We start from the raw sequence: 24742 nt of genomic DNA on the forward strand, positions 1-24742 counted from the left end.
GAGAAAACGAGAAAGAAAGAAAGAAAGAGAGGGGGAGATAAAGACTGGAGAGAGAGAAAGAAAGAAAGGCAGGGAGAATAAAGAGAGAGAAAAAGAGAGAGCTGTACTGTATTCAGGGTGCGATCCAGGAGGGGAGCCCAGGGAGCTATAGCTCCCCTAGATCAGACATCAGCTCCCCTGCAAACTTGATTTGCGATTTTTTGGGGGGTCTCTAAATTACTGAAAATAAATGCTACTTTTGCCATGCATTTCTCATTTTTCTGTAATTTTCTGTATCATCATCGTGTATAATAATAAACGTATGCTATTTTGGATGTATGATTAATGATTTGCGCACTAATTCACACGTAATATGGCAACATGCATGCTATTCTTGCAATTACCATTCGGTGCGCGGCGGCGCTACAGCCTGCACGGCACTGTCGGCACACATCAAACTTGACCCGTATGTAACCTGTGCTGTGGCTGTTACTTGTTGACACAGACAGTGATCGTTTTGACAGCCAGTAAAATGTCTAAACGAAAACAAGTAAGCCTAACCAATTTTGGTTTCACGAAGACAGTGAAGCTGACAGAGCAGCAGGAGGCGGGAATCGGATCATCTACAGGCGCAATTACACCTGCGGCTGGTGCTGCTCCGGTGGCCGTGGGGACTATTATTAATATTACAATGATCGGTGACGGTGCCGGCGCCGAAGAAGCTGGAGATGGGGGTAAGTCAGGAGTCTGAGAGATAATCATCTCTATCTAACTAAATAGATTTTTTTTTTTATCATGGAATGTGCTGTGGAAGCCCCGTCCAGACGGCCGGACGGTAAGTGAGTTGTCCTGAGCACTCCTGGCTGAGAGGCGCGCGCGCCGCGCACCCCCCCCCCCACCCCCCCCCGACGCGGGCTCACCCAAAGATCTTGCTATGGATCGCACACTGACTGTATTGTACCCATTCTGCAATCTGTTAATAAAATTTCCAATCAATCAACCAATCAATCGCATGGCGCACGCCTCCCGCGCCGCCTCGAATCCGATTGAAGCGGAAAAGATAGCTTGCCGCCCGGGAGCCGCCCGCAAGGCGTGCTCCCCCTTGCGGCCAGTGTGCACAGTAGCGTCCATTAACATGGGAGCGGAAGTGAAGCGGCAGCCGCACGTCCGTCCGTCCGTGTTCATTTGTGTGCTGTGTGATAGGGCCGTTACGGCTCGGGCACACTGCACACGAATGAACACGGACGGACGGACGGGCGGCTGCCTCTCTCTTTTTCTCTCTCTCTTTATTCTCCCTGCCTTTCTTTCTCTCTTTCTCTCTCGTTTTCTCTCTATCTTTCAATAGATGTTGTTCAACCAGCTAATGTGTCTGTATCTTTCCCAATGCAAATAAACCATAACCCCGCCCTGTCTGTCTGTCTGTCTGTCTGTCTGTCTGTCTGTTTGTTTGTCTATGTGTCATATCTGGTTGCCTGTCTGTCTGGCTGGCTGTCTGTCTGTCTGTCTGTTTGTTTGTTTGTTTGTCTATCTGTCTATATCTGGTTGTCTGTCTGTCCCGACAGAGAGAGGGAGGGGGGGGGGGAAAGAGGGGGGGAGATAGAGAGAGAGCGAGAGAGAGGGAGAGAGAGCGAGAGAGGGAGAGAGAGAGAGAGAGAGTGAGAGAGGGAGAGAGAGAGAGAGGGGGAGAGAGATAGAGCTCTTGCTGCTGCTGGGGCTCCACGCTGCTCTTTCAGGAGTACAGTCTTTGATTGATTGATTGATTGAAAACTTTATTAACAGATTGCAGAATGGGTACAGTACAGTACAGCTCAATACATACAATTGTTAAGGGGATGCAGACCAGAGAAAGACTTTCGTCTTGTTTACATCAGGGTCCCCCATTTTCAATTCATCGTAACATTTATGACATACATGACATACAGATAGACAGTACTGCTACATCTATATATTTATGACATACCATATTTGTAAATACAGTACTGTTTGTGATACAAAGAGAGCCCAGAAAAAAAAAGTATATACATTTGCCGTAGAAACTGTACATTGGATTGGGTAGGTGTGGGGGGGGGGGGGACTGTACATTGGAGGTGGTTGGGTGGGTGGGGGGGGGTTGGGTAGGAGTCGGGGGGGGGGGGGGGGGTTGGGTAGGAGGGGTGGGTGGGTGGGGGACACTGTACAACTGTACAAACAAAACTGTACATTGGAATATTGACAAGACTTGGTAATTTACTGTACATTGGAGGGGGTTGTGTTAGGACATTTACAGGGGTCAGTTTCGAATTGCAGTCTCCCGTAGGTGTTTTTTGAGAGTGTTTTTGAAAGTGGGTAGTGATTCACATTCCTTTACAGCTTTGGGTAGGGCGTTCCACATTGATGTGGCATAATTGCGAAACGTGTTTAGTCCCTTGTTTGAGCCGAATCTGGGTTTAACATAATTTGTGGAGCTCCCTCTGGTGTTGTGATCGTGGTATTCACTGACCTTTGGGAAGTATTTTGACATGTACATGGGTACCTTGGTCGTGTAGTGTATCTTGTAGACCAGGCCCATTGCAAGTTGCTGTACTCTGTCGTCTACTCTAAGCCATCCTAAGTTGTCAAAGTGGGCAGGGGTGAGGTGGGTTCTAGGAGTAAGGTCAAGCAGTAGTCTGACCAGTTTGTTTTGAGATGTTTGTAATTTTGTTTTTAGCGCCTTTGAGGTGCTTTGGTACCATGAGGTGCAAGCATAGTCGTAGTACCCTTGAATGAGTGCTCCTGCCAGAGTCTTCAGGGTATTCTTGTTTACCAGTGAGGAGATCCGGTACAAGAATCGAGTTCGTTGGTTGACTTTTTTTATTACATTGGATGCCATTTTGTCACAGGAAAGATTTGCCTCTAGGATGGAACCCAGGTAATATTGTCACCCACTGTAACTGAGAAGCCGTCGGTCTTGCTGAGTTTGTTATTTGAACCGAAGAGAATGGACTCTGTTTTGCCCATGTGTAATGATAGTTTGTTATCAGCGAGCCATATGCAGATTTTGCCTAGTTCTGAGCTGAGGGTGTTTTCAACCTGTAACTCTTGTCAGAGACCAGCAGGGCTGAGTCGTCCGCAAACAGGAACAAGTTGCAGTCACAAGCTGACGACATGTCATTTGCATAAATTAGGAACAGTAGCGGACCTAGTATGCTTCCTTGTGGAACACCACAGCTTACTGTGAGGGGGGGGGATAGGGTACCGTTTACCTCCACCATCTGCTCTCTCCCCTCCAGGTAGGATTGCATCCAGCTCACTGATAGACTATCAAAACCAATTGCTTTTAGCTTGTCAATCAGAATGGTGTGATTGACAGTGTCGAAGGCCTTTTGTAGGTCCAGCCAGGGGCGTAGCTGGGGGGGGTAGTTTAGGATGATTCCAAGGGCCCAGCACTGAGGGGGGGCCCCAAAATTTTTTTTTTTTTTTTTTTACTAGACATCACTCAGGTGTATTATTGATGCTCTCATTGATACTATGTTTGTGTGTGTGTGTGTGTGTGTGTGTGTGTGTGTGTGTGTGTGTGTGTGTGTGTGTGTGTGTGTGTGTGTGTGTGTGTGTGTGTGTGTGTGTGTGTGTGTGTGTGTGTGTGTGTGAGATATATAGAGAGAGAGGGGGGGCTTTGGTAGACTATTGCATTGGTCCATTCATTGAAGATGAACGCAATGCGACATCCTTTACTAGGCTCACCCACCAACAGTGCAGGTGCTGAACTGCTGATCCGAATGTATAGGTAAAAACCATATTATGCGTTTTCATCAATAAAAAAATGGCCAAAAAAAATTCGGTCGCGCGCTTACGCGCGCTCGCATACACTGGGGGCCTACAAATACATTCTTTCATGGGGCCCAGAATCTGGAGCTACACCCCTGGGTCCAGCATGACCATGCCGCAGTATTTTCCCGCGTCCACCTCTTGTTTGATGTGGTCGTTTAAATATAGAAGGCATGTGTCAGTGGAGTGGGATGTTCTGAAGCCAGATTGGAATTCGTAGATTAGATCACACTGATCACACTGATCATCATTCTAAAATGACATACTAATTATTTATATAATAACAGGTTATACATACAAAATGGACAATAGAACACTGGAACTGGAAATCTTAAAAAAATCTTCAAACGGGGACTGACTTTGCATATAGACTAGGCATTTACAGCTGTCCCAATGTAAATGTGCTTTCCTCTGTGCGCTTCCGCGCCTTATATAAGTTGGAGGTGTGCCTGGCCAGGCGCGCGATCCCGCGCGGAACCCGTGCATGAAATTCGTGTGCGTTCAGTGTGCCCGTGCCATTATGCGCTGGGAGCGCTCCGCCCAAAAACGCTGCCGCCGAGAGCTCATAAACGCGAGGCACGGCGCTGGGAAGAGGAGCGCGCCTGTCACGCCTGTCGCGCCTGTAGCATAGAATTTAAGCATAACCACTTCGAAGCAGAGAATATATGTACAAGGCGAAAGAGTTCCTTCGGAGCTAAACCAGTCAGAGAGGGTATTTTCTTCTTCCCTGTACGCGGTCTAGCCAATCAGAGAGCGTATTCGCAAACAGAGGCTACGGGAAAAAAATCACGCCTCTCTCCTATGAGCTCAAATACCGGAAGTGTTGCGGTGGTTGCCAAAGAGTTGGAAACGTCAGTGGCCAATCAGAGAGCAGTTTGCGGCGACGAAAAAAATAACGCAGTTGGAATCATAGATATCTATAGAGAACACTATTGGTTGGAATCAGCTGCCCGATCGCGTGAACACTTAAGGCAACCAACTTGCACTTCCGCGTTTCTCTGATTGGCCGAGCGCAAAGTGTGTTGTTGTAGCCACCGGTAAATCGCGATTTTTTTTATTTGTTTGTCATGACAAACCAATTACATAATCCAACATATGTGTAAAGTAAAGGCACAACATATTCCAGTTAACGGTATCTTTTTTTAATGATTCGTTACGGCGCAATCAATACTTCCATGCACTTAAGGCAACCAACTTGCACCTCCGCGTTTCTCTGATTGGCCGAGCGCAAAGTGTGTTGTTGTAGCCACCGGTAAATCGCAATTTTTTTAATTTGTTTGTCATGACAAACCAATTACATAATCCAACATATGTGTAAAGGCACAACATATTCCAGTTAACGGTATCTTTTTTTAATGATTCGTTACGGCGCAATCAATACTTCCATGCGTTTGGGACGCGTGAACACTTAAGGCAACCAACTTGCACTTCCGCATTTCTCTGATTGGCCGAGCGCAAAGTGTGTTGTTGTAGCCACCGGTAAATCGCGATTTTTTTATTTGTTTGTCATGACAAACCAATTACATAATCCAACATATGTGTAAAGGCACAACATATTCCAGTTAACGGTAGCTTTTTTAATGATTCGTTACGGCGCAATCAATACTTCCATGCGTTTGGGACCTCCATGTTTTGCGGGTATTCATCAGACAAATCGGATCCGGGATTCGGCTCCCATCAGTCGGGCAAGAACGGCGGGTTTTCAGCCTCTCTCCTCTCTCCTGGAGCATAGCGCTCGGCCAATCAGAGAAACGCGGAAGGCGCTCGGCCAATCAGAGAAACGCGGAAGTGCAAGACGGTTGCCTTAAGTGTTCACGCTGCCCGATCAGCTGTTCCACACGTAGTTTAACGTCATTTCCGCACTGATTGCTCCATCTTTTGCTGCTAACGAGGCGACCAAAACAGGTCTAGGATTCAATGACATTAATGTTGATCAAAGACGTGTAACTACACTTTTATGGGATTTACATAACTGTTGCTAAATAAGGTAGGTACATGATGGCTATCCGGCTTTTATTTGACATTGCCTGAGGACGTTTTAACTTTAGTTAGCTAGCGTTAAGTTTGCTATCAACTTATGCTGCGTTAGCTATGTGGTGGCTAGTCGCTCACTAAGGTTAAACATTATTTCGTAATTTATTGTTATGACCGTTTTTGGCTAAAACGGTCCGACAGTGATAGTGTTCAGAGTGACGTTATCTACAACACGCAAGTAACGTAAACGATCACGTCAACAAACACCCGTCAGTGCCTCATCATATAATGCGGTGCTCTTTATGTTCTCAATGTTGTTATCCAGTCACCGAGTGTCCAGAGAAAATATAGGCCGAAATCATCACCCTCCTGTCACTAAAAGTGCAAATACAGATAGGTGCGTTTTCGTGTCCAATTTTACTATGGATGTCAATGGAGAAATCGGACAGAAAAAGTAATCTAATCGGTACTTTAATTATAGTGACAGAAGGCTGATTGTTTAACGTTATTTTCTTTGACCCCGCAGGGACTGGACAACATAACGCACAGAGGTCAACTACATATATCCCCATAGTGTGTTCATAGCATTCTGATGGAGAGGCCACTAAGTCCCATTAAGTCCCATTCAAGTGGATTGAAGGGCACTGGTCTGATTGATTGATTGAAAACGTTAACAGATTGCAGAATGGGTACAGTACAGCTCAATACATACAATTGTTAAGGGGATGCAGACCAGAGAAAGACTTTCGTCTTGTTTACATCAGGGTCCCCCATTTTCAATTAATCATATATGACACACACGACATACAGATAGACAGTACTGCTAGCTACGTACATCTATACATTTATGACATACCAGATTTGCAAATACAGTACAGTACAATACTTTATTAACGGGAAAGACAAAATAATTTCACGAATGACCACTTGACTACAAGTGCAAGATTTACAGCTTTACTTTTGAGGCTGTTTACATCCATATCGGGTGAAACAGTGTAGCAATTGTAGCCCTTTGTAGAAAGCCGGGCCAACATTTTAATAAATTAAGTTAAATAAAGTAGCGGTAGTCATATTTGGTTGTAAATCCTTTGCAGTCAATAATGACGTCTGCAACCTCATAGTCACCGTTCTGTTTTAAATGCAATGTGCTGGAGCACAGAGCCAAACAACAAATGCTTCAGCCTTCACTGTCTTAAGACTTCTGGACTACACTGTATCTCCTTGCATAATAGCTAGTATCTCATATGATCTTGAGAAAGGTTTGTGTTCCTGTGAATCATGATACATTGATGATTCCTTAACAGTCATATATCCGTTTCTCTCCAGACTTCAGACACAATAATGGGCGTGATCCCCATCCACCTTGCGACTGCTGCTTGATAATATTCCATTGTTCTCTGAGGAAGGAAGAGCCAGACTTGTTGTTTTGTACAAGCCATATTATATTGTCTAGCAACAATGTGCAAAGAACTCCGTTGTGCCTAGAAGAGCACACCAGCACACAGTGACTTTTGCATCGCAGACAGATGGTTTTGAGTCATGGATCAAGGCATTGTGGACAGTCCCGTTATCCTCGTCATCAAGGCACCCAACCAGAAGTATGTTGACCAGACCATCAACTGTTACCAGAACTGGACAGTGGAGAAGCTTAAAGCCCACCTATCGGATGTCTACCCCAGTAAACCGGTGAGTGTTTTACCATGGCCCTCTCAGGGCAGATACTGAGCTCAGAATGCTAATTCACTGGGCGTTTTTCTTTGCCAAGTACTGTAGCACATTTCTAGGTTTAGCACGTTCCTCTGGGGTTTGTACTAGGGCCGTTCGATTATGACAAAAATCACAATTATGATTAATTTGATTGATATTGCAACTCATGATATATCAAACACAATTACTCATTGATTTGAGAACATCACATGACGACAAATTTGTTTTAAGAATCTGTATTCCTGACCAAAGGCTGCCTTTGTGTCATCTTCTACAAGTTTACCAAAGACGTTTCAAAATAACTGGAGACATTTTCTGTGGCTCCCTCCTCAACATGAGTTGAATCTACTGTTTGGGCCTGGGGGGAGGGGCAGAGCGCACCTCTGTGAAGGAAGGGTGCGTTGTATTTACAACACAAGACAAAATGAGAGCCACATGGCATGCGGCATAATAATCGTTTTATCTCGAATATCTTGTTTTCATGGTCGTGGGAAGACGAAACCATAATTGAAACTCGGTTAATCGCCCCACCCATAGTTTGTACATCCTAACAGTCTAATAAGGCATATACTTGTAAGAGCCATGATTAGCCACCCAACCACCTCCAATGTACAGTCCTAGTCACCCATGGAACCAGTACTCTACACAGCCAGCCCCTCCCACCAACATGCGAGCATGTCCCCTGTACAACCCCATGACACAAAGTTTGTCAGAGAGAAGCAACCGTTGTGATTGTAGGATCAAGAAAAGTAGGCGGTGCTTAAGATGGATCAATTACAGTCTATATCCTACTACTACAGAGCCGTCTCAAGCTCCACGTGAACTCATTTAAGGAGGTTATGTACAGTAGCGTAACACTGATTAGAAGTGAGTAGTTTGTACCAGTGACTGAAGCATCCTCCATGCCTAATCCTTTGTGTTGACGAGAGAAAAATATTGTATGTCACCCTTACTGCTGCTTTTCCTTCACTTTGTTAGATACAGCCTTTATCTTGTGATTCACAATTACAACCTATAATTCACCTCTTTTAATATAAATATAGAAGAAGGTTAGAAGAACATTTGACCACATGAATGGTAAATCCATTCACTCACACATTTACACACCGACGGCGGAGGCAACCATGCAAGGTGCCAACCTGCTCGTCGGGAGCAGTTAGGTGTCTTGCTCAAGGACACTTCGACACTCTGCTCGGGAGAAGTGGGAATCTAAACCATGAACCTTCCGATTATGAGACTACTGCTCTACCTCGTAAGCCACTGCCGCCCCAGGTTAGGTTAGGTTAGGTTTGGTTTGGAGAAGTGTAGAGTAAAGCTAAAATGATGGGTCGGGTATCTGTGGTCCTGGCGTGGGTGAAAGAGTCCACCAGCAGAGTCCACATACAGAGCCTACGTGCACCTCTCTAAAAAGGTATATGGAGTGATTCAGCTGAAGCTCTTGGCCTGAGAGGCTATGATTTGACGTCAGGCCGATAGGACATTGAGATTCTTTTGTTCAGTTAATTTGATTCTGCGAAGTCTCTGCTGCGTTCTGCCCCTGCTCAAGTTCTGATGTATGTAAATAAAGAGGGGCACCGCCATGCCCAAACTACTCTCTTGTGGAGTTGTAGCCTCATTTCAGGAAACCCTTTTTTTTCAGTTTTGCTGTTGTTTAAAAATGGAAAATTCACCACTCCAGGTGCTTGTGTTCAGAATCGTTCTCATATGCACTGCAAACAGTTGTATGACTTTCCACTGTCAAAACATCTAAATGGTGCATTTTATATAGCACTTTTTATCCAAAGCGCTTTACAATTTTGTTCCTTACATTCACTCACACATTCACACACTGACAGTGGAGGCAACCATTCAAGGAGCCAACCTGCTCATCGGGAGAAATTAGGGGTTAAGTGTCTTGCTCAAGGACACTTCGACACGCTGCCTGGGAGGAGCGGTAATTGAATTGGAACCTTCTGATTACCAGACTGATTACCTCCTGAGCCACTGTCAAAACATCTCTACCCAAAGAGGAAGTAAACTAACCGGTGCTACCTATTCACATTTTATTTCCCCTTAACATAATGAATAAACTATTTTATTATTGTTCCCACCTTATTTTTCTTGAAAAACGTGAAGTAATTTAATTTCATGGTATCTGTGCAGCCTTGTTTAATCACTGTGTACATGGAGACGACAGTGAACACAGCCATAAAGGTATGGTTTCCTGACACAGAAAATACCACTATATATAGTCTATTTACTTTTCTGATGACTACATCACTGCATAATTCATAAATATTCAGAGCTTAATTTCCGATTATTTGTGATACTCACATACACCCAATTCAAAGTTATAGACTAATTTTCTTTCAAAGTAATTTGACTGTGGATGTCCGGATTTGGTACAAATTCTTGTACTTTCTCTTGGTCAGAGCCATACGATATTATAACTACTAGTCTATACTTACTAACCATACGATATTATAACTACTAGTCTATACTAACCATACGATATTATAACTACTAGTCTAGTAACCATACAATATTATAACTAGTCTATTCTAACCATACGATATTATAACTACTACGGAGTACTTTGTTACAATACTTAAGTACTGTTTTGGGGGATTTGTACTTTACTCGAGTATTATTAGGTTTGTATACTTTGTACTTTTACTCCATTACATTTCAGAGAAAAAAAACATACTTTTTACTCCTTACATTTAAAATGCAGACCTACAAAGTACAAAGTACAAATCTCACAGGTCCAACCATTTTAATTAGTATATTTTAATTAATTAATCAAATCCCCATCAATGGAAAATGAACCCGCCCATACCCATGCTGATTGGTCCTTGTGCAACACTAGAAAGCGGGGATCTTTGATTAAACACCTGCTATCAGAAGAATAGACAGTCTGATCCGCAATATGCTGTGGTTAATATTGTGATATTATTCAGGGTACTCCAGTATTCTGTCTTTAATATTGTGATATTATTCAGGGTACTCCAGTATTCTGTCTTTAATATTGTGATATTATTCAGGGTACTCTAGTATTCTGGCTTTAATATTGTGATATTATTCAGGGTACTCCAGTATTCTGTCTTTAATATTGTGATATTATTCAGGGTACTCCAGTATTCTGGCTTTAATATTGTGATATTATTCAGGATAATCCAGTATGCTGTGGTTAATATTGTGATATTATTCAGGATACACCATTCTGTTTTTAATATTGTGATATTATTCATGCTGTGATGTGAATGCCGTCCATGTTAGTTTACCTTCAATGGAGAAGTGCATTAAATAATATGATTATAATTATATTTATAATAATTATATAATAATTAAATAATAAAGTGTCCTCTGTTCTTTCATTTCAGCATTGTCTATCACAGAACACATTCCATTGTGGGCAGAGTGTATGCTTGGTTTCATTCCAGCCTTGCCTAAACACCAGCTGATGATCTCACTAATTGGCTCACCTCTTCAACTAACTCACCTGGTGCAATGTATAGTTAAAATGAAAACTTGGCCCACGATGGAATGAGTTTGAGACCCGTGGTCTATCCCTTTAAAAAAAATTACTTTTACTTTTTAGTACTTAAGTACATTTAAAAGTAGGACTTTTTTACTTTTACTCAAGTGTGTTTTTAGCCAGATACTTGACTGTTACTTGAGTCAGATTTTGAGACGGTACCCATACTTTCACTTAAGTATAATTTCTGGGTACTTTTTACACCACTGCGTACTAGTCTATACTAACCATACAATATTATAACTACTAGTCTATACTAACTATAGTACTAGTAGTCTATACTAACCATACAATTTATAACTACTAGTCTATACTAATCATACGATATCATATTATAACTACTAGTCCGTCCTAACCATACGATATTATAACTACTAGTCTGTCCTAACCATACGATATTATGCCTAATCCACTGTTAAGACCCACTGATCCTGTTGACCTAACTGCATGTTGAGGTCACAAACAAGGTCATCCTACATCTTCTCCTCCCTCCTCATCAACCTGCACCCCCTGCAATTTGCATATCGCCCCAACAGGTCCACGGAGGATGCCATAACCCATGTGCTGCACACAGCAGCATCACACCTGGACAAGAGGCAGGGGAACTATGTGAGAATGCTATTCATCGACTACAGCTCAGCATTCAATACCATAGTCCCTCCATACTCATAGCCAAGCTCAGGGACCTGGGCTTGAACTATGACCTCTGCTAGTGGGTCTTGGACTTCCTGACGGGCAGACCCCAGGTGGTGAGAGCAGGCAACTGCACCTCCTCATCCATCACTCTCAACATAGGGGCCCCCCAGGGCTGTGTCCTGAGTCCCCCCCTCTACTCCCTGTACACACATGACTGTGTGGCACAGCGGAACAACAACACAAGCATCACATTTGCTGACGACACAGTAGTGTTGGGCCTGATCTCTGCAAATGACGAGAGGGCCTACCTGGAGGAGGTTAAGGTTCTAGCAGGATGGTGTCAAGAGAACAGCCTCTCCCTGGACATCAGCAAAACAAAGGAGATGATTGTGGACTTTAGGAGGTCGGGGGTCAGGTAGGGCTGGGCGATATGGTGAAAAATGATATCTTGATATCGATAACAATATCATATCACTCGATATTCGATATTATCGATATTGTTATAAGTATATAAAAAAATATTTATTATTATACATTTTTTAACAACAGATGTATGTTTATTTTGCAGCAATTCTTTGTCGTTGCCGCCATCTTTAGTGTTACATCCCCTCACACTCCAGTTCTCAGGCTGCAGCTGGTTTGAAAGCGAAAGTAAACTGGGTTCTCTGCTGGCTGTGGCTCCAGGGGAGTTGAACAGTTCTGGCTCTGCTAGTTTCTTTTCTATCTTTTGGCGCTTTTTTGGTGGACAAACCACCACACATGTGCACCGTGACTCGTGACTGGAGACTAGCTCTGCTAGCACACATAGCCTACTGTGTACAGACGATTTCAAACTGTATTTTAAATTAGAAAGCAAACAAAATAAATGGACAAGAGAAAAATAAATCTCAATTTGGTCAGTATTGTCATTTGGACAAGCAAAGCCATTACTTTAAGTTGCAGGCAAGAAAGACAAGTCTGTCCACTGTCTCTGGTTTTAAAACTGCCCTGTTTCAGGTAAAAAAAGAAAAAAAAAATGTTATTTTTTTTAATATTTTTTCTTTTCGATATCCATTATTAAAATATATTGTGATAATTATCGTTATCGTTATATCGCCCAGCCCTAGGGTCAGGGACTACAGCCCCCTCAGCATTGACGGGGCACCGATTGAGAGAGTGAACAGTTTTAAGTACCTCAGAGTCCACATATCCGAGGACTTGACATGGACCACACGCATCTTATTATCATTTTAATCAAGGTGAATTTAAAGAGAACAGGATTTTAATGTTTGACCTAATTCATAAATCCTCCCCTCATACATTTACAATGACCTTATCTTTTGTTTCAGAGCTCTAAAGACCAGAGACTGGTTTATTCTGGGAAGCTTCTCCTAGACCACTTCACGTTGAAAGATGTGCTCAGAAAGGTACGTCTTTTCTGACCGCTGCATGCCTAGTGTACTCCTGGATGAGCTGTTTTTAAACGATGCCCTTTTTATATCAGTTATGCAATAGTTGGTATATGTTTGCTAATGCCCTCTCCTCCCCTCCCCCACCGACGGCTCATGCAGCAGGACGAATACCACATGCTTCATCTGGTCTGCGCCTCCCGGACGCCTCCTGCATCCCCTAAGCCTCCCAGGAGCCACGGTAACGGGTCCCCCGGGACCTCCCCCGCTGCTCCCACGGTATGTTCCTCATTCAGACCTCACACCTCTCCACCACATTGCCATTCATTTCATCATCATTGTACACCTTTCATCATGGAGGTGGTGGCAGAGAGGGGGATGAGAAGGAAGCTGGCTGCTATCCTGGAGAATCCCTCCCACCCCCTCTACGATGAGCTAGTCAAGATGAGAAGCATGTTCAGTCACAGACTCATACCCCCCCCAACACTCAACTAACTGCCTCGGCCAGTCCTTCATACCAGCGGCCATCAGGCTCCACAACAGTGGGCACTGCTAGTAGGGGTGGGACGATACATCGATCCAGATCGATACATCGATGTAATTATCAATGATCGAATCGGATCGATGCGATGTAATAAGATCGATTCATATCGATACTCTTATTTTGAAAATCCTGTGGCGAGTCTCATATCCGCCCAAGAACAACAGCAGTAGCTCCGTGTGTGTAGATGTTACAGCATAGCATTCTCCCTTTCTGTGTGTGTGTGTGCGCGCGTCTTTGGAAAGACCAGATGATTTAAATGATTTAAATTTTATTTAAACATAAACAATATAATACATAATAAATGTAGGCCTATACATGATCATGCAACAGGGAGGGGTATTAGGTTGTGAGTTTTGAGTTCCAAAAAATTTTGCTTAAAGTTTAAAGCTCAATATATCAAAACGTGGCACTTTACAGTGAACGGGAAGTCTATTTGTATTAAAAACAATATTGATTTTCCTTTAAATGTCTGGAAGAGCTCAAAAATACAAATGTCAAATGATATTTTCATTACCTTTTTTTGGTTGATCTAAATGTTACTGATTGTGTTAAATGGGCATATGATATCATCTCATATCGATTGCAGGCACCTGAATCTAATCGTATCGTATTGTATCGTGAGAGACTTTGTGATATCGGCAAATATCGTATCGTTGTCCAAAGAATCGATATCGTATCGTATCATGATGAAACTGGTGATTCCCACCCCTAACTGCTAGGAACTTCCATCACTGAGTGTGTCTGACTCCCACCTAAACGAACTACCTAAACAGACAATATATAACGTATGAAGTATATCACGGCTACATACCTTATGCATACTGCACCTTATGTGTATACTGTATACTACTTCACCAGAGCATATATTTAGCATTTTTAGATTATATATATTAGATTCGATTTTAGATTATATATATATTGTAACTACCGGTATATTTATTGTAGGGCAAATACTAATTCGAGAGGGCATACATACCCTCATCTTGCACCTTGACCTTTTACACTGCCCTTATGCGCATGCCCAGAGTTAATTATATTGTTATTATTGTTTACACTGCCTATTTTTTTATTCTATTTTTATTTTACTTCTCCACTGTACGATAATATAAAGACCTGTATCATGTCTTCTACTACCTGTACCTCCCCTCCCCCATGCTGCTATGGTGCCTGCATTTCCCAAGGGGATCAATAAAGGAATATCTTATCTTATCTTATACCACGCACGTCTGTGAATCGTTAAGTCTTTTTGCAATGTGAAGTGTTGCTTCCAAATTTTACAGCAGCTTTTTTTTTTTTTTTTACCCGCTTTAGACTGCTCAGAATTCTAGTAGTTCCTCCTCCAGTCAGGACAGCCAATCAGTTTCTACAGGAGAGAGCAGTGATGGACTGAGACACAGAGTGGGACCTTTCCCTCACTACCCAGTACACCCTGCTTTCATTCACGGGTAAGTCTCCACGCTGATCCCTCCCTAACTGTTGGGACTTCTTTGTCAGCAGAAGAACCTTTGCAATTGCATTATCCCATTGTTATGTCACTGACGTTTCAAGAATCTCTGAATCTTGTACAGGAGGCGGGGCAAGTCTCCTACATCATTGATTGGGGGGATCAAGGAAAGGAAGGTGGTGATGGCTCCATTGTGTTTTTAAGTTGTAATGGTCATGCCCCTTTTCTTCCTAGTCACCCATGGAACCAGTACTCTACACAGCCAGCGCCTCCCACCAACATGCCACCGTATCCCATGTACAACCCCATGACACTGATCTGGTGGCAGCAGCTGTATGCCAGGCAGTACTACATGCATTAGTAAGTTTACTATTTCAGCTATTAACGTTCAAATGCTGCTTATCTGATATAACAATGTTTACAGTTCTCATCTTTTCAACTAACCTCTGTCTCTCTCTCTCTTATGTCTCTCTCTGTCTCTCTCCATATGTCTGTCTCTCTATGTATCTCTCTCTCTCTGTCTCTCTCTCTCTCTCTCTCTGGCTCTCGTTCTCTCTGTCTCTCTCCATATGTCTCTCTCTATGTCTCTCTCTCTCCCTATGTCTCTCTCTCTATGTATCTCTCTCTCCCTATGTCTCTCTCATTCTCTGTCTCTCTCCATATGTCTGTCTCTCTCTCTGTCTGTCTCTCTCGTTCTCTCTGTCTCTCCATTATGTCTCTCTCTCTCCTATGTCTCTCTCTCTCTCTCCCTATGTTTCTCTCTCTCTTCCCATGTCTCTCTCCATATGTCTCTCTATGTCTCTGTCTCTCTCCCTATGTCTCTCTCCCTATGTCTCTCTCTCTATGTTTCTCTCTCTCTTCCCATGTCTCTCTCTATGTCTCTCTACATATGTCTCTCTATGTCTCTGTCTCTCTCCCTATGTCTCTCTCCCTATGTCTCTCTCTCTCTCCCTATGTCTCTATGTATCTCTCTCTCTCCCTATGTCTCTCTTGTTCTCTCTCTCGCTCTCTCTCTCTCTCTCTCTCTCTCTCTCTCTCTCCAGTCAGACATTGGCTGCCTCCTCTCACCACCTCAGGCCTGACCAACCCTCGACCCAGTCTGGCCAATCGGATCTTCCGATCCAGCCTCCCCGGGAGGCTCGCCGTGGCGACCCTGAGGTCCAGATGAATGCCCAGGGGGGGGAGGTCCTGAACGAGGAGGAGCAGAACCGTGATTGGCTGGACTGGGTGTACACGGTGTCGCGCGCCGCCATCTTGCTCAGCATAGTTTACTTCTATTCCTCCTTCAGCCGCTTTGTCATGGTGATGGGCGCCATGTTGCTTCTCTACCTGTGAGTGCTCCCTCCATTTGAGCCAGTGTATCTCCTGGTTTTAGAAGAATGTGAGGTAGACTCTACTCAATAGGATGCAAGGGTTCCGAGTAGGAGGAAGAACATTTAGAACAACCCTCAATCAACAGCATCCATGCAATGATTATATAAGTAAAACAATGTGTTTTTAAATAAACGAGTTCACTCACTTAAAGGTGACATGTACTATAAATGTCATTTTTCAGTCTCTAGCATTGTATTATAGTAATAGGAGTTCGTATCAATGTGTTTTAGTGTCTAAATACCATATTGGCGGATTGCTCTGATTCAGCTCGGCCCCTTTCCTCCTCCAGTAAATCGGGCCATTTTGATTTGAACGACTGAGTCACGTCATTCGGACGCTGGGTAGCGCACAGTGATGCGATTGGCTCTGTGGTTGGAGCTAATGCCCGCCCCCATTCTACCTAGACTAGACAGCGAGTGGAAGCCACTTCCTCATGCTGCGAGGCGGAGTGGGGCCCGACGCCTCTGCGTGCGCTCTGGAGGGAGAGGGGGAGAGAGAGATGGAGAGAGAGGGAGCACTTGGGGGGGGGGGGGACCTGCTGCGCGGCACACTGGAGAGGGGAGGAAGGGAGGCCCACAAGCTGCCGCGCGGCGGGTCCCCCCCCCCCCCTCCCTCTCTCTCTGTCGCTCTCTCTCTCCCTCCGGAGTGTTTGCAGAGGTGTCGGGTTTCGCTCTGGAAGAAGCTCTCTCTCTCTCTCTCTCTCTCCCACCCCCCCCCTCTCTCTCTTTCTCTCTCTCTCTCTCTGGAGTGTGTGCAGAGGTGTCGGGTTTCGCTCTGTAAGAAGCTCTCTCTCTCCCACCCCCCCCCCCCTCTCTCTCTCTCTCCCACCCCCCCTATCTCTCTCTCTCTCTCTCTCTCTCTCTCTCTCTCTCTCTCTCTATCTCTCTCAGTCTACCAGTCACAGACTGTGTGGGCTGACTGTCACTCAAAGTGCTTATGGGCGGAGCCAGGCCATAACAGCCTGAAATCTTGAAGCTGGAAAATGATGGTTTTGAGTACTTGATTAGAAATATAAAACAATGCATTTTTTTGAAAAAAACCTTACAGATGTCTTCAATAGACTAACAGGAATTGTGTAAAGTTGCCCAAATAGTGCTAGGAATAGCAGTACATGTCCCCTTTAAGTAATCAGTTTCACTTTGGATTGTGGCCAATTCCCTTGGGTGAAGTTCGCAAAGCTACAGCCTTGCTGAAAGTCCACATGGAGGGCCCAAACAGTATGCATAAGAACCCTCGTGGACCTGCTGATTTTGACAACCCTCTGCTTCCCGAACTTAACCAGAGCACGCTTCGAAGTCCGTGAGCCCGCGGGTCCAGACGTTGGGATTCAGCCCGTGACCCAGTTGACTCTAGTTAAAGCTACTTCTGAACAGCACAATAGATTATAGGCATCAGAAAATCTGTCTTTAATTTACTCCTGCAAATGAACAGCATTATTTCCACATGGCAATCTGACAAACATTCATAGTCACCGGTAAGGTTAATTATAGCCCAACCAGTCATTGATCATTATCTACAGGCAAATTGTAGATATCGGGAATGAGGGTACCAAGGAAATCAATCCATCAATCCCTGGGAAATGACAAAGCTCCAGGACATGCTAAACCTTGTACTTAGTAGGAGTCTGATGAAACACACATTTTCAGATTTCAATATGTATTAAAATCTTTAGGTCACAAGTTTAAATTTTTTACGCATTCAAATATTCAAACTACAGAGCTCTAATTATAGATTATTCATATACTGCACAGCTTGGTTTGGCTCAGAGAAATATGCGTTTTATGTATTTGCACATAGCATACACTTCTCTCCCACCTCCCACTCTACACTGATGGGATGCAGACAGATGCCTCGTTTAGATGACAGATAGGATGTCTAGTTTAGATGACAGACAGATAGGATGCCTAGTTTAGATGACAGACAGACAGATAGAATGTCTAGTTTAGATGACAGACAGATAGGATGCCTAGTTTAGATGACAGACAGACAGATAGAATGTCTAGTTTAGATGACAGACAGACAGATAGGATGTCTAGTTTAGATGACAGACAGATAGGATGTCTAGTTTAGATGACAGACGGGTGGGATGTCTAGTTTAGATGACAGACAGATGGGATGTCTAGTTTAGATGACAGACAGATAGGATGTCTAGTTTAGATGACAGACAGATAGGATGTCTAGTTTAGATGACAGACAGATAGGATGTCTAGTTTAGATGACAGACAGACAGGATTACTAGTAGGGGTGTAACGATCCATCGATTAATCGAAATGCATCGATTCTAATGTGTTCGATTCGATGCATAGATTTGATGTTATAATCAACAACAAAAAAATATATTTATGTATTTTCTTTTTGTGTATTGTTTTTATTGACCTATAGTCCATTCATGCTGAGTAAATCAGTTCCCCCAGCCACATTTGTGTATTCAAAATCTTTTGGGGAATTAACTGATAGAAAATGTATCGAAAATTAATCGAATCTAATCTAATCATGGTCAAATTAAGAGATTTCATGGTGCATTGAATCATTGCCTGAAGAATCGTAATTGAATCAAATCGTTGTGAGGTCGAATCGTTACACCCCTAATTACTAGTTTAGATGACAGACGGATAGGATTACTAGTTTAGATGACAGACAGATAGGATGTCTAGTTTAAATGACAGACAGACAGATAGGATTACTAGTTTAGATGACAGACAGATAGGATGCCTAGTTTAGATGACAGACAGATAGGTTGCAGGCAGATGCCTAGTTTAGATGACAGACCTAAGGAAGACGACAACGGAAGGATAATCTTTTTGTATTGAGATTGTTACACCCCTAGCATTTAGCAGATACATCTCTCATATTTATTAATACTGTGGTGTACCGTGTTGGCACTGAAGGTTCTAAGTTGTGGTGCACTACCTGTCTGTTAAAGTATTTTCTTTGTGTGTGTTTCAGCCACCAAGCAGGCTGGTTTCCTTTTAACCTGGAAAATGACCTCCAGCTGCCCGGAGATGGAGGCAACCAGGACCACGTGGAGGCTGAGCAGCACCACCACGACCTCCAGGACATGGTAGCTATCTCCCTCAAAGTCCCTGAGCATCCGTCTTTACCAGGAACATCTCCTCAGGCTCAACACATTGCCATCTCATAACGCTGCAACCCTTAAAGGGGAGATGAAGCATAGCGATATAAACATAGTCATAGCATCAAATTAGTATTTAGATAAACCACAGAAAAAAATCACGTTATAAAAATAAGGCGTTTCTAAGAAAAAACGATTTGTTATGTCCATTTATGTAGCATAAATCAACATGTGCGCCGCCATTTTGTTGCTGACAGAGATGGTTTCGCCCGGAGGCGGAGCCTCCCACCTCAGTGAATTGCACGCTGTAGCAATATTATTAGGCTCCTCAAATATCGTTATTCATAAAAACACATTTATGTAATATTTTACAGCATTGAGCAACCCCAACAGGGGGATGCTGCATATGTATGCTCTGTCATCTTTGAGATGGCGAGACCTGCAGTTGGCACTGTGTGAGGCCACGACATTTGAGCAAATTAATAATACTGCATGTTCTCAAGGTCCAGATTAATAATTAGAATTAGTTCAACAGAAATGTATAGATTAGGCTATCACCTAAAGTCTGTTGGTTGCTATATGAGTTCAGCCTCAACCGAACTCAGTCTAAAGGTCTATTCTGTCTCCGTTATCCCCTGCCCGTCGCCGTCAGCAGATCAATGCGGGAGTATGGTATTCCTCCTCTCCCAAAACACCTCTCTCTCCTCACTTTTATTCTCCAACTAACGGTTATCTTTTTCTCCGTTCAATATGTGTTGAGTGGCTCTGCATATACAAAACTAACGGTATAACTTTGTCTCCGTTCCAATGCGCGCTGTAAGCAGCGGCGATACAAGGAGCATATACGGGCGAACAATAAAACAATAAAACACTATCAAGTCAACAGTAAATATATATATATCTTACAAATAAAACAATATATATATAGAGAAAATAATAAACGTGGACTTATTGGGTGATGGCCCGGTCCGTGCCCCTCCGTTGAACCGGCCCCGGCCGTTGGTCTGGACCTCCAGAACACTGCAGAATAATAATATGTGTGTAACAAAACCATTCATTGTGAGTATATATACGTGGTTGGCCTATAGGTGGGGAGTTTGACTGGGGCGGTACACCTGTCAAACGGTAACGCAGGTGTCCTAAGGCAAGCTCCAGGAGGACAGACACCTCCCGTAGAGCAGAAGGGCAAGTAACAGGTGAACGTGATTTTAAAAACGCTGTATTAAATGAGCCTATTATGGGATCCACGCAAGCTTTCTACCGTGTGTACATCTGGGCGTCCCGCAACTTTTAGTCAATCACTTCTAGCCCCGAAAATGCTTAGAAAAGGAAAGCCGACAGCGTGTAAAAAAACTCACCGAAACGGTAAAGTGTGCCACGGGCGCGCCGTGATTCCGATTCGCGTGAAAATATTCACGGGCATAGATGAGAGCGTGGGCCACCTTTTTGCAATCGATTATGTGTCTCGATTTTTCTCACAAGCGCTTCGGCTGGCTGTCACGATGGAGTGCTGTCACAGCGCAGCATAGAGGACATCGCACTTTTGCGTGCTGTTATAGCCTATATTTTACGGGCTGTGTTTGGCCTATTAAATAGGCTAATTGTTTTTTCAGCCTGTTATTAGTATTAACTTCTTTAGTTCACGCCTCCCCGGTTTGCAACAACGCAACAGCCAATGTTCGAGACATATTTATATATTTGTATAATTGTTGGGCTGTTTGAATCCACCATTTGGGGCTGGTGTATTCGAGTAGCCTAACAAATAAAGTGTAATATGTCTCGGAACATTGGCCCGCAGATGCACCACTGCAGACCGGGGAGATGTGAAATCAAGAAGCCAAAACGAAGTTTAGCCTAGAAGGCTATAGTTGCCTTTTACCATGCACCGCATAGCCTATATTTTACGCACAGTGTTTAGCCTAGGCTAATTGTTTTTTATTCGTTTTAACTTTCAGCCTGTTAATAAATGTGTCGTTAATTCAGTATTTAACTTCTTGAATTCATATTTATTTAGGCTATGCTAATTAAAAACACAAATGTTATGGACATCTAATTTAATTATCTGCTTATTTATTAATGCTTCAATTCATTCAGAAACGTTGCAGCAAACAATCCATATGTGCATTTGTTTACATAATGATAACGTACAAAAATAACATAATATTATTGTATTATTGAGGGAGGAAAAAAGGGAAACTGATACCTACTTCACCCTGTTAGTCAAGTTGAACTATGAAATAGTATGCACTTTTATGGCAAATGAGTATTCGTAGGTAGATCAATATCGAATGTCCAATCTCTGATTGCGCAGGAAGCAAATATACAACCTGGAATATTTAGGGAACAATAGCAATGATACTTGAATGATTATATAGCTGGATACACTAGGGGAAGGTTCCGACTGCTTGTAGGACAGCTGGAGGGGGGGGGGTTAGAGAGTCACTGGCTGGATCCCGTCTGGCCGAGGGTATCTTGGGAGAGTCCACAGATGTGCGACACGGTGCCCAACGATCCTCGATCCACAGATGAATGCAGTTGGACCCTCTGTGGCCGGCGTCCTCCGGTCCACGACGGAGAGACGTGAGGCGACCTCAATGTGCAGAGCGCCGTCTCACCTGTCGTCCTCTCCGGGGGGGGTATTTCCAACACACCGCAGTGTTGGCCTTTATCCATAGAATAATCAAAGTACTCAAAGCATAATCCAAGCCGGGGAAGGCTAGCCGTCGTCGGTAGAATAATCCAATATACAGGTCCACTCGCTCTTTGGCCTGGAGCTCCTCGGGTGCAGCTTCACGTGGGGTCAACCACCCTGGATAAGCGTCCAGCTGATGCCCGAAACGATGGGGGTGCTGATTACTATAGAACTCTTACCGCACGAGGCACTACATATGAATAGACTATTATTAGCTTAATAGAATACGTCCAACTCGACGATATAGTGCCAAATATGACTATTCAAATATTAATATACACGATGTCTCAATGCCGATACTGGGCCGAATTGGCCTTACTGCCCACACGTGGTTCGCGGGGAGGCTTTTGCGTCTGTCACTCTGTTGGAGGGTAAGGAACTGGACTAAAAGAAAACTCTACTTTAATAGCGCAGTATATATACGCACTATGAACAAATAGTACCATTAGTGGTGCGGTAGACATATTCCTACGCGGAACTAGGACTTGTCCATACATGTTGAGCGGTACGATTGAACTTGGTCTGAGGGGTATGGCGACCTGGCACCAAGGTCTCGTCCAATGGTAGAATGGAGACTATTATGGGATGTTCAGTAGACTAGAAGGGATATTCAATGCATATTGTACAAGGAATATACAAGGGATATCAGGGGATATCAGGGGATATACAAATACAATTAAATATATATATATAAATAAATATATATATTCGGTTTAATCTGATCCTTCAGAACAGCCGCCCCCTAATTGGTCCCAACCTAATTAGTTAAGCAGAGACAGATTAACCGCACTGTCTACCACTCAAGGGTTCGCTGTAAGGGTCAGTCAACTCACAAAGTCATAGGGTCATGGTCATCATCGATTGTGTCTGGGAGTCGGGGCAGTTCTATGAGCCTCGCCACAGGACGGGTGTAAATGCGCCCCTGGACGAGTACTTCAGCTGCTCGGACCTTGCCATCGGCACCGGTGATCACTTTGCTTACGCGGCCAGCCGGCCACATAGCTCTGGGTAGTGACTGGTCAATAATCATGACGACTGTTCCTTCCGTCAAATTGTCTCTCTCTTTTACCCACTTCTGGCGGGTCTGTAGAGACGGTAGGTAGTGCAGTAGGAAACTGCTCCAAAACTTGCCGGCTAATACTTGGCTGTACCTCCACATTCGTCGGCCGTTCGCTTCTTCAGGCCGGTACATTGTCTGGGGTAACGCGGGATCTAGCCGCCCCATCAGGAGGGTGTTGGGGGTGACTGGGTCGACATCTGCTACATCACTGGAGACGTAACCGAGGGGCTTTGAGTTCAATACTCCCTCAATCTCCGTGAGGACTGTCATTAGGACTTCTTCCGCCACAGTCTGGGCCCCAAGTACTGCGTACAGGGCTGTCTTTATAGAACGTACTTCTCGTTCCCAAGTTCCACCGAAGTGGGGTGCGTTTGGGGGGTTGAATTGGAAGTCAATCTGGGCTGGAGCGAGGTGGGTCTTAAGTTCTGGGCCCATAGCTTGGAAGCTCTCCCTCAGCTCTCTTTCTCCGCCTTTGAAGTTTGTCCCGTGATCGGACAATAATGTAGACGGTTTTCCTTTCCGTGATGTGAATCTTCGGAAGGCCATAAGGAATGAGTCTGCGCTCATGGTCGGAAGGAGCTCGATATGTATCGCTCTGGTGGTCATGCATTTGAATACAATACCCCACCGCTTCTCGGTGCCTCTTCCTTTCTTTATGTGCAGCGGGCCAAAACAGTCCATGCCTGTTGAGTGGAATGGCTTGTCGCCGAGTCGGAGGCGACATGGAGGTAGGTCAGCCATCCGTGGTATGCTGGGCTGCGCGCGCCACTTTCGGCAGTCTAGACAGGTTCGCTGGAAGCGTCGCACCGCCTCTCTTCCTTGAAGTATCCAGTAACGACGTCTGATCTCCGCGAAGACTCTCTCTGCTCCTGCGTGGTGTACATCCTCGTCGTATTTCTTTATAATCAGCTCTGTGACCTTGTGTCGGCTGTTCAATACGATCGGGTACTTAATGTCATCCGGTAAATTGGGGGCTCTCCGCAGGCGACCACCCACTCTGATGAGGGTATGTGTGTCACTCTCGGGGGCCAGATGAATCAATCTGCTGTCTGATGGGACGGGCTTTCCTCCCTGTAGACAGTCTAGTTCATCGGGGAACGAGTCTCTCTGGGCTCGTTGCAGTAGAAGCAGTTCTGCTTCCTCGTAGTCAGCTGCTGACATATCAGCGGGGGACTGAATCTCTGGGTGGTGCCGCAGGAATGTCCGTTGCTGCGCACTCTCTATGGTAATGCAATCGTCTATGTTGGGGTCTGCGGAGACAACAGTGCTCAATCCACAGAACATAGGTTTCTTATTCTCAGCCTCCTCGTCACTTGCTTCCCTCGGGGTGGGCGTGGGCCAATCTCCTTCCGGGAGCTTGAGGAATGCTGGTCCGTCACTGTAGATGTTATGACGGGTTAAGTCATCTAGGGACATTCCCCGGGTGATGACGTCAGCTGGGTTGTGTTTTGTATCAACATAGCGCCAGTTTGCTTCTCCGGTTAACTCTCCGGTTAACTCTTGAATCTCAGTGACTCTGACTCCCACGAAGACTTTGTATTTGCATGAATCCGATTTGATCCAGGCGAGTA

The 24742-nt window shown here is 44.2% G+C and overlaps 1 protein-coding gene across 2 annotated transcripts in view; it reads left to right on the forward strand.

Moving 5' to 3' along the window:
* The first annotated feature begins 5633 nt into the window (after positions 1 to 5633).
* Positions 5634 to 24742, forward strand: part of LOC311227184 (homocysteine-responsive endoplasmic reticulum-resident ubiquitin-like domain member 2 protein) — a 33733-nt gene continuing 14624 nt past the window's right edge. Inside the window, exons 1-8 of one of the 2 annotated variants that reach the window (XM_084312732.1) lie at positions 5634 to 5749; positions 7063 to 7422; positions 12925 to 13002; positions 13147 to 13263; positions 14840 to 14973; positions 15207 to 15332; positions 16016 to 16303; positions 19293 to 19407. In XM_084312732.1, the coding sequence (XP_084168858.1) occupies positions 7276 to 7422; positions 12925 to 13002; positions 13147 to 13263; positions 14840 to 14973; positions 15207 to 15332; positions 16016 to 16303; positions 19293 to 19407 (1005 nt within the window). In that variant the 5' untranslated portion in view covers positions 5634 to 5749; positions 7063 to 7275. Of the gene's footprint in view, positions 5750 to 6303; positions 6426 to 7062; positions 7423 to 12924; positions 13003 to 13146; positions 13264 to 14839; positions 14974 to 15206; positions 15333 to 16015; positions 16304 to 19292; positions 19408 to 24742 lie in introns of those variants that run through there. The other variant, XM_084312733.1, reaches the window with a different exon arrangement.

This window comes from Notolepis coatsorum (assembly GCF_963971535.1).
Source record: "Notolepis coatsorum genome assembly, chromosome: 4".
NCBI classification, from domain to species: Eukaryota; Metazoa; Chordata; class Actinopteri; order Aulopiformes; family Paralepididae; genus Notolepis; species Notolepis coatsorum.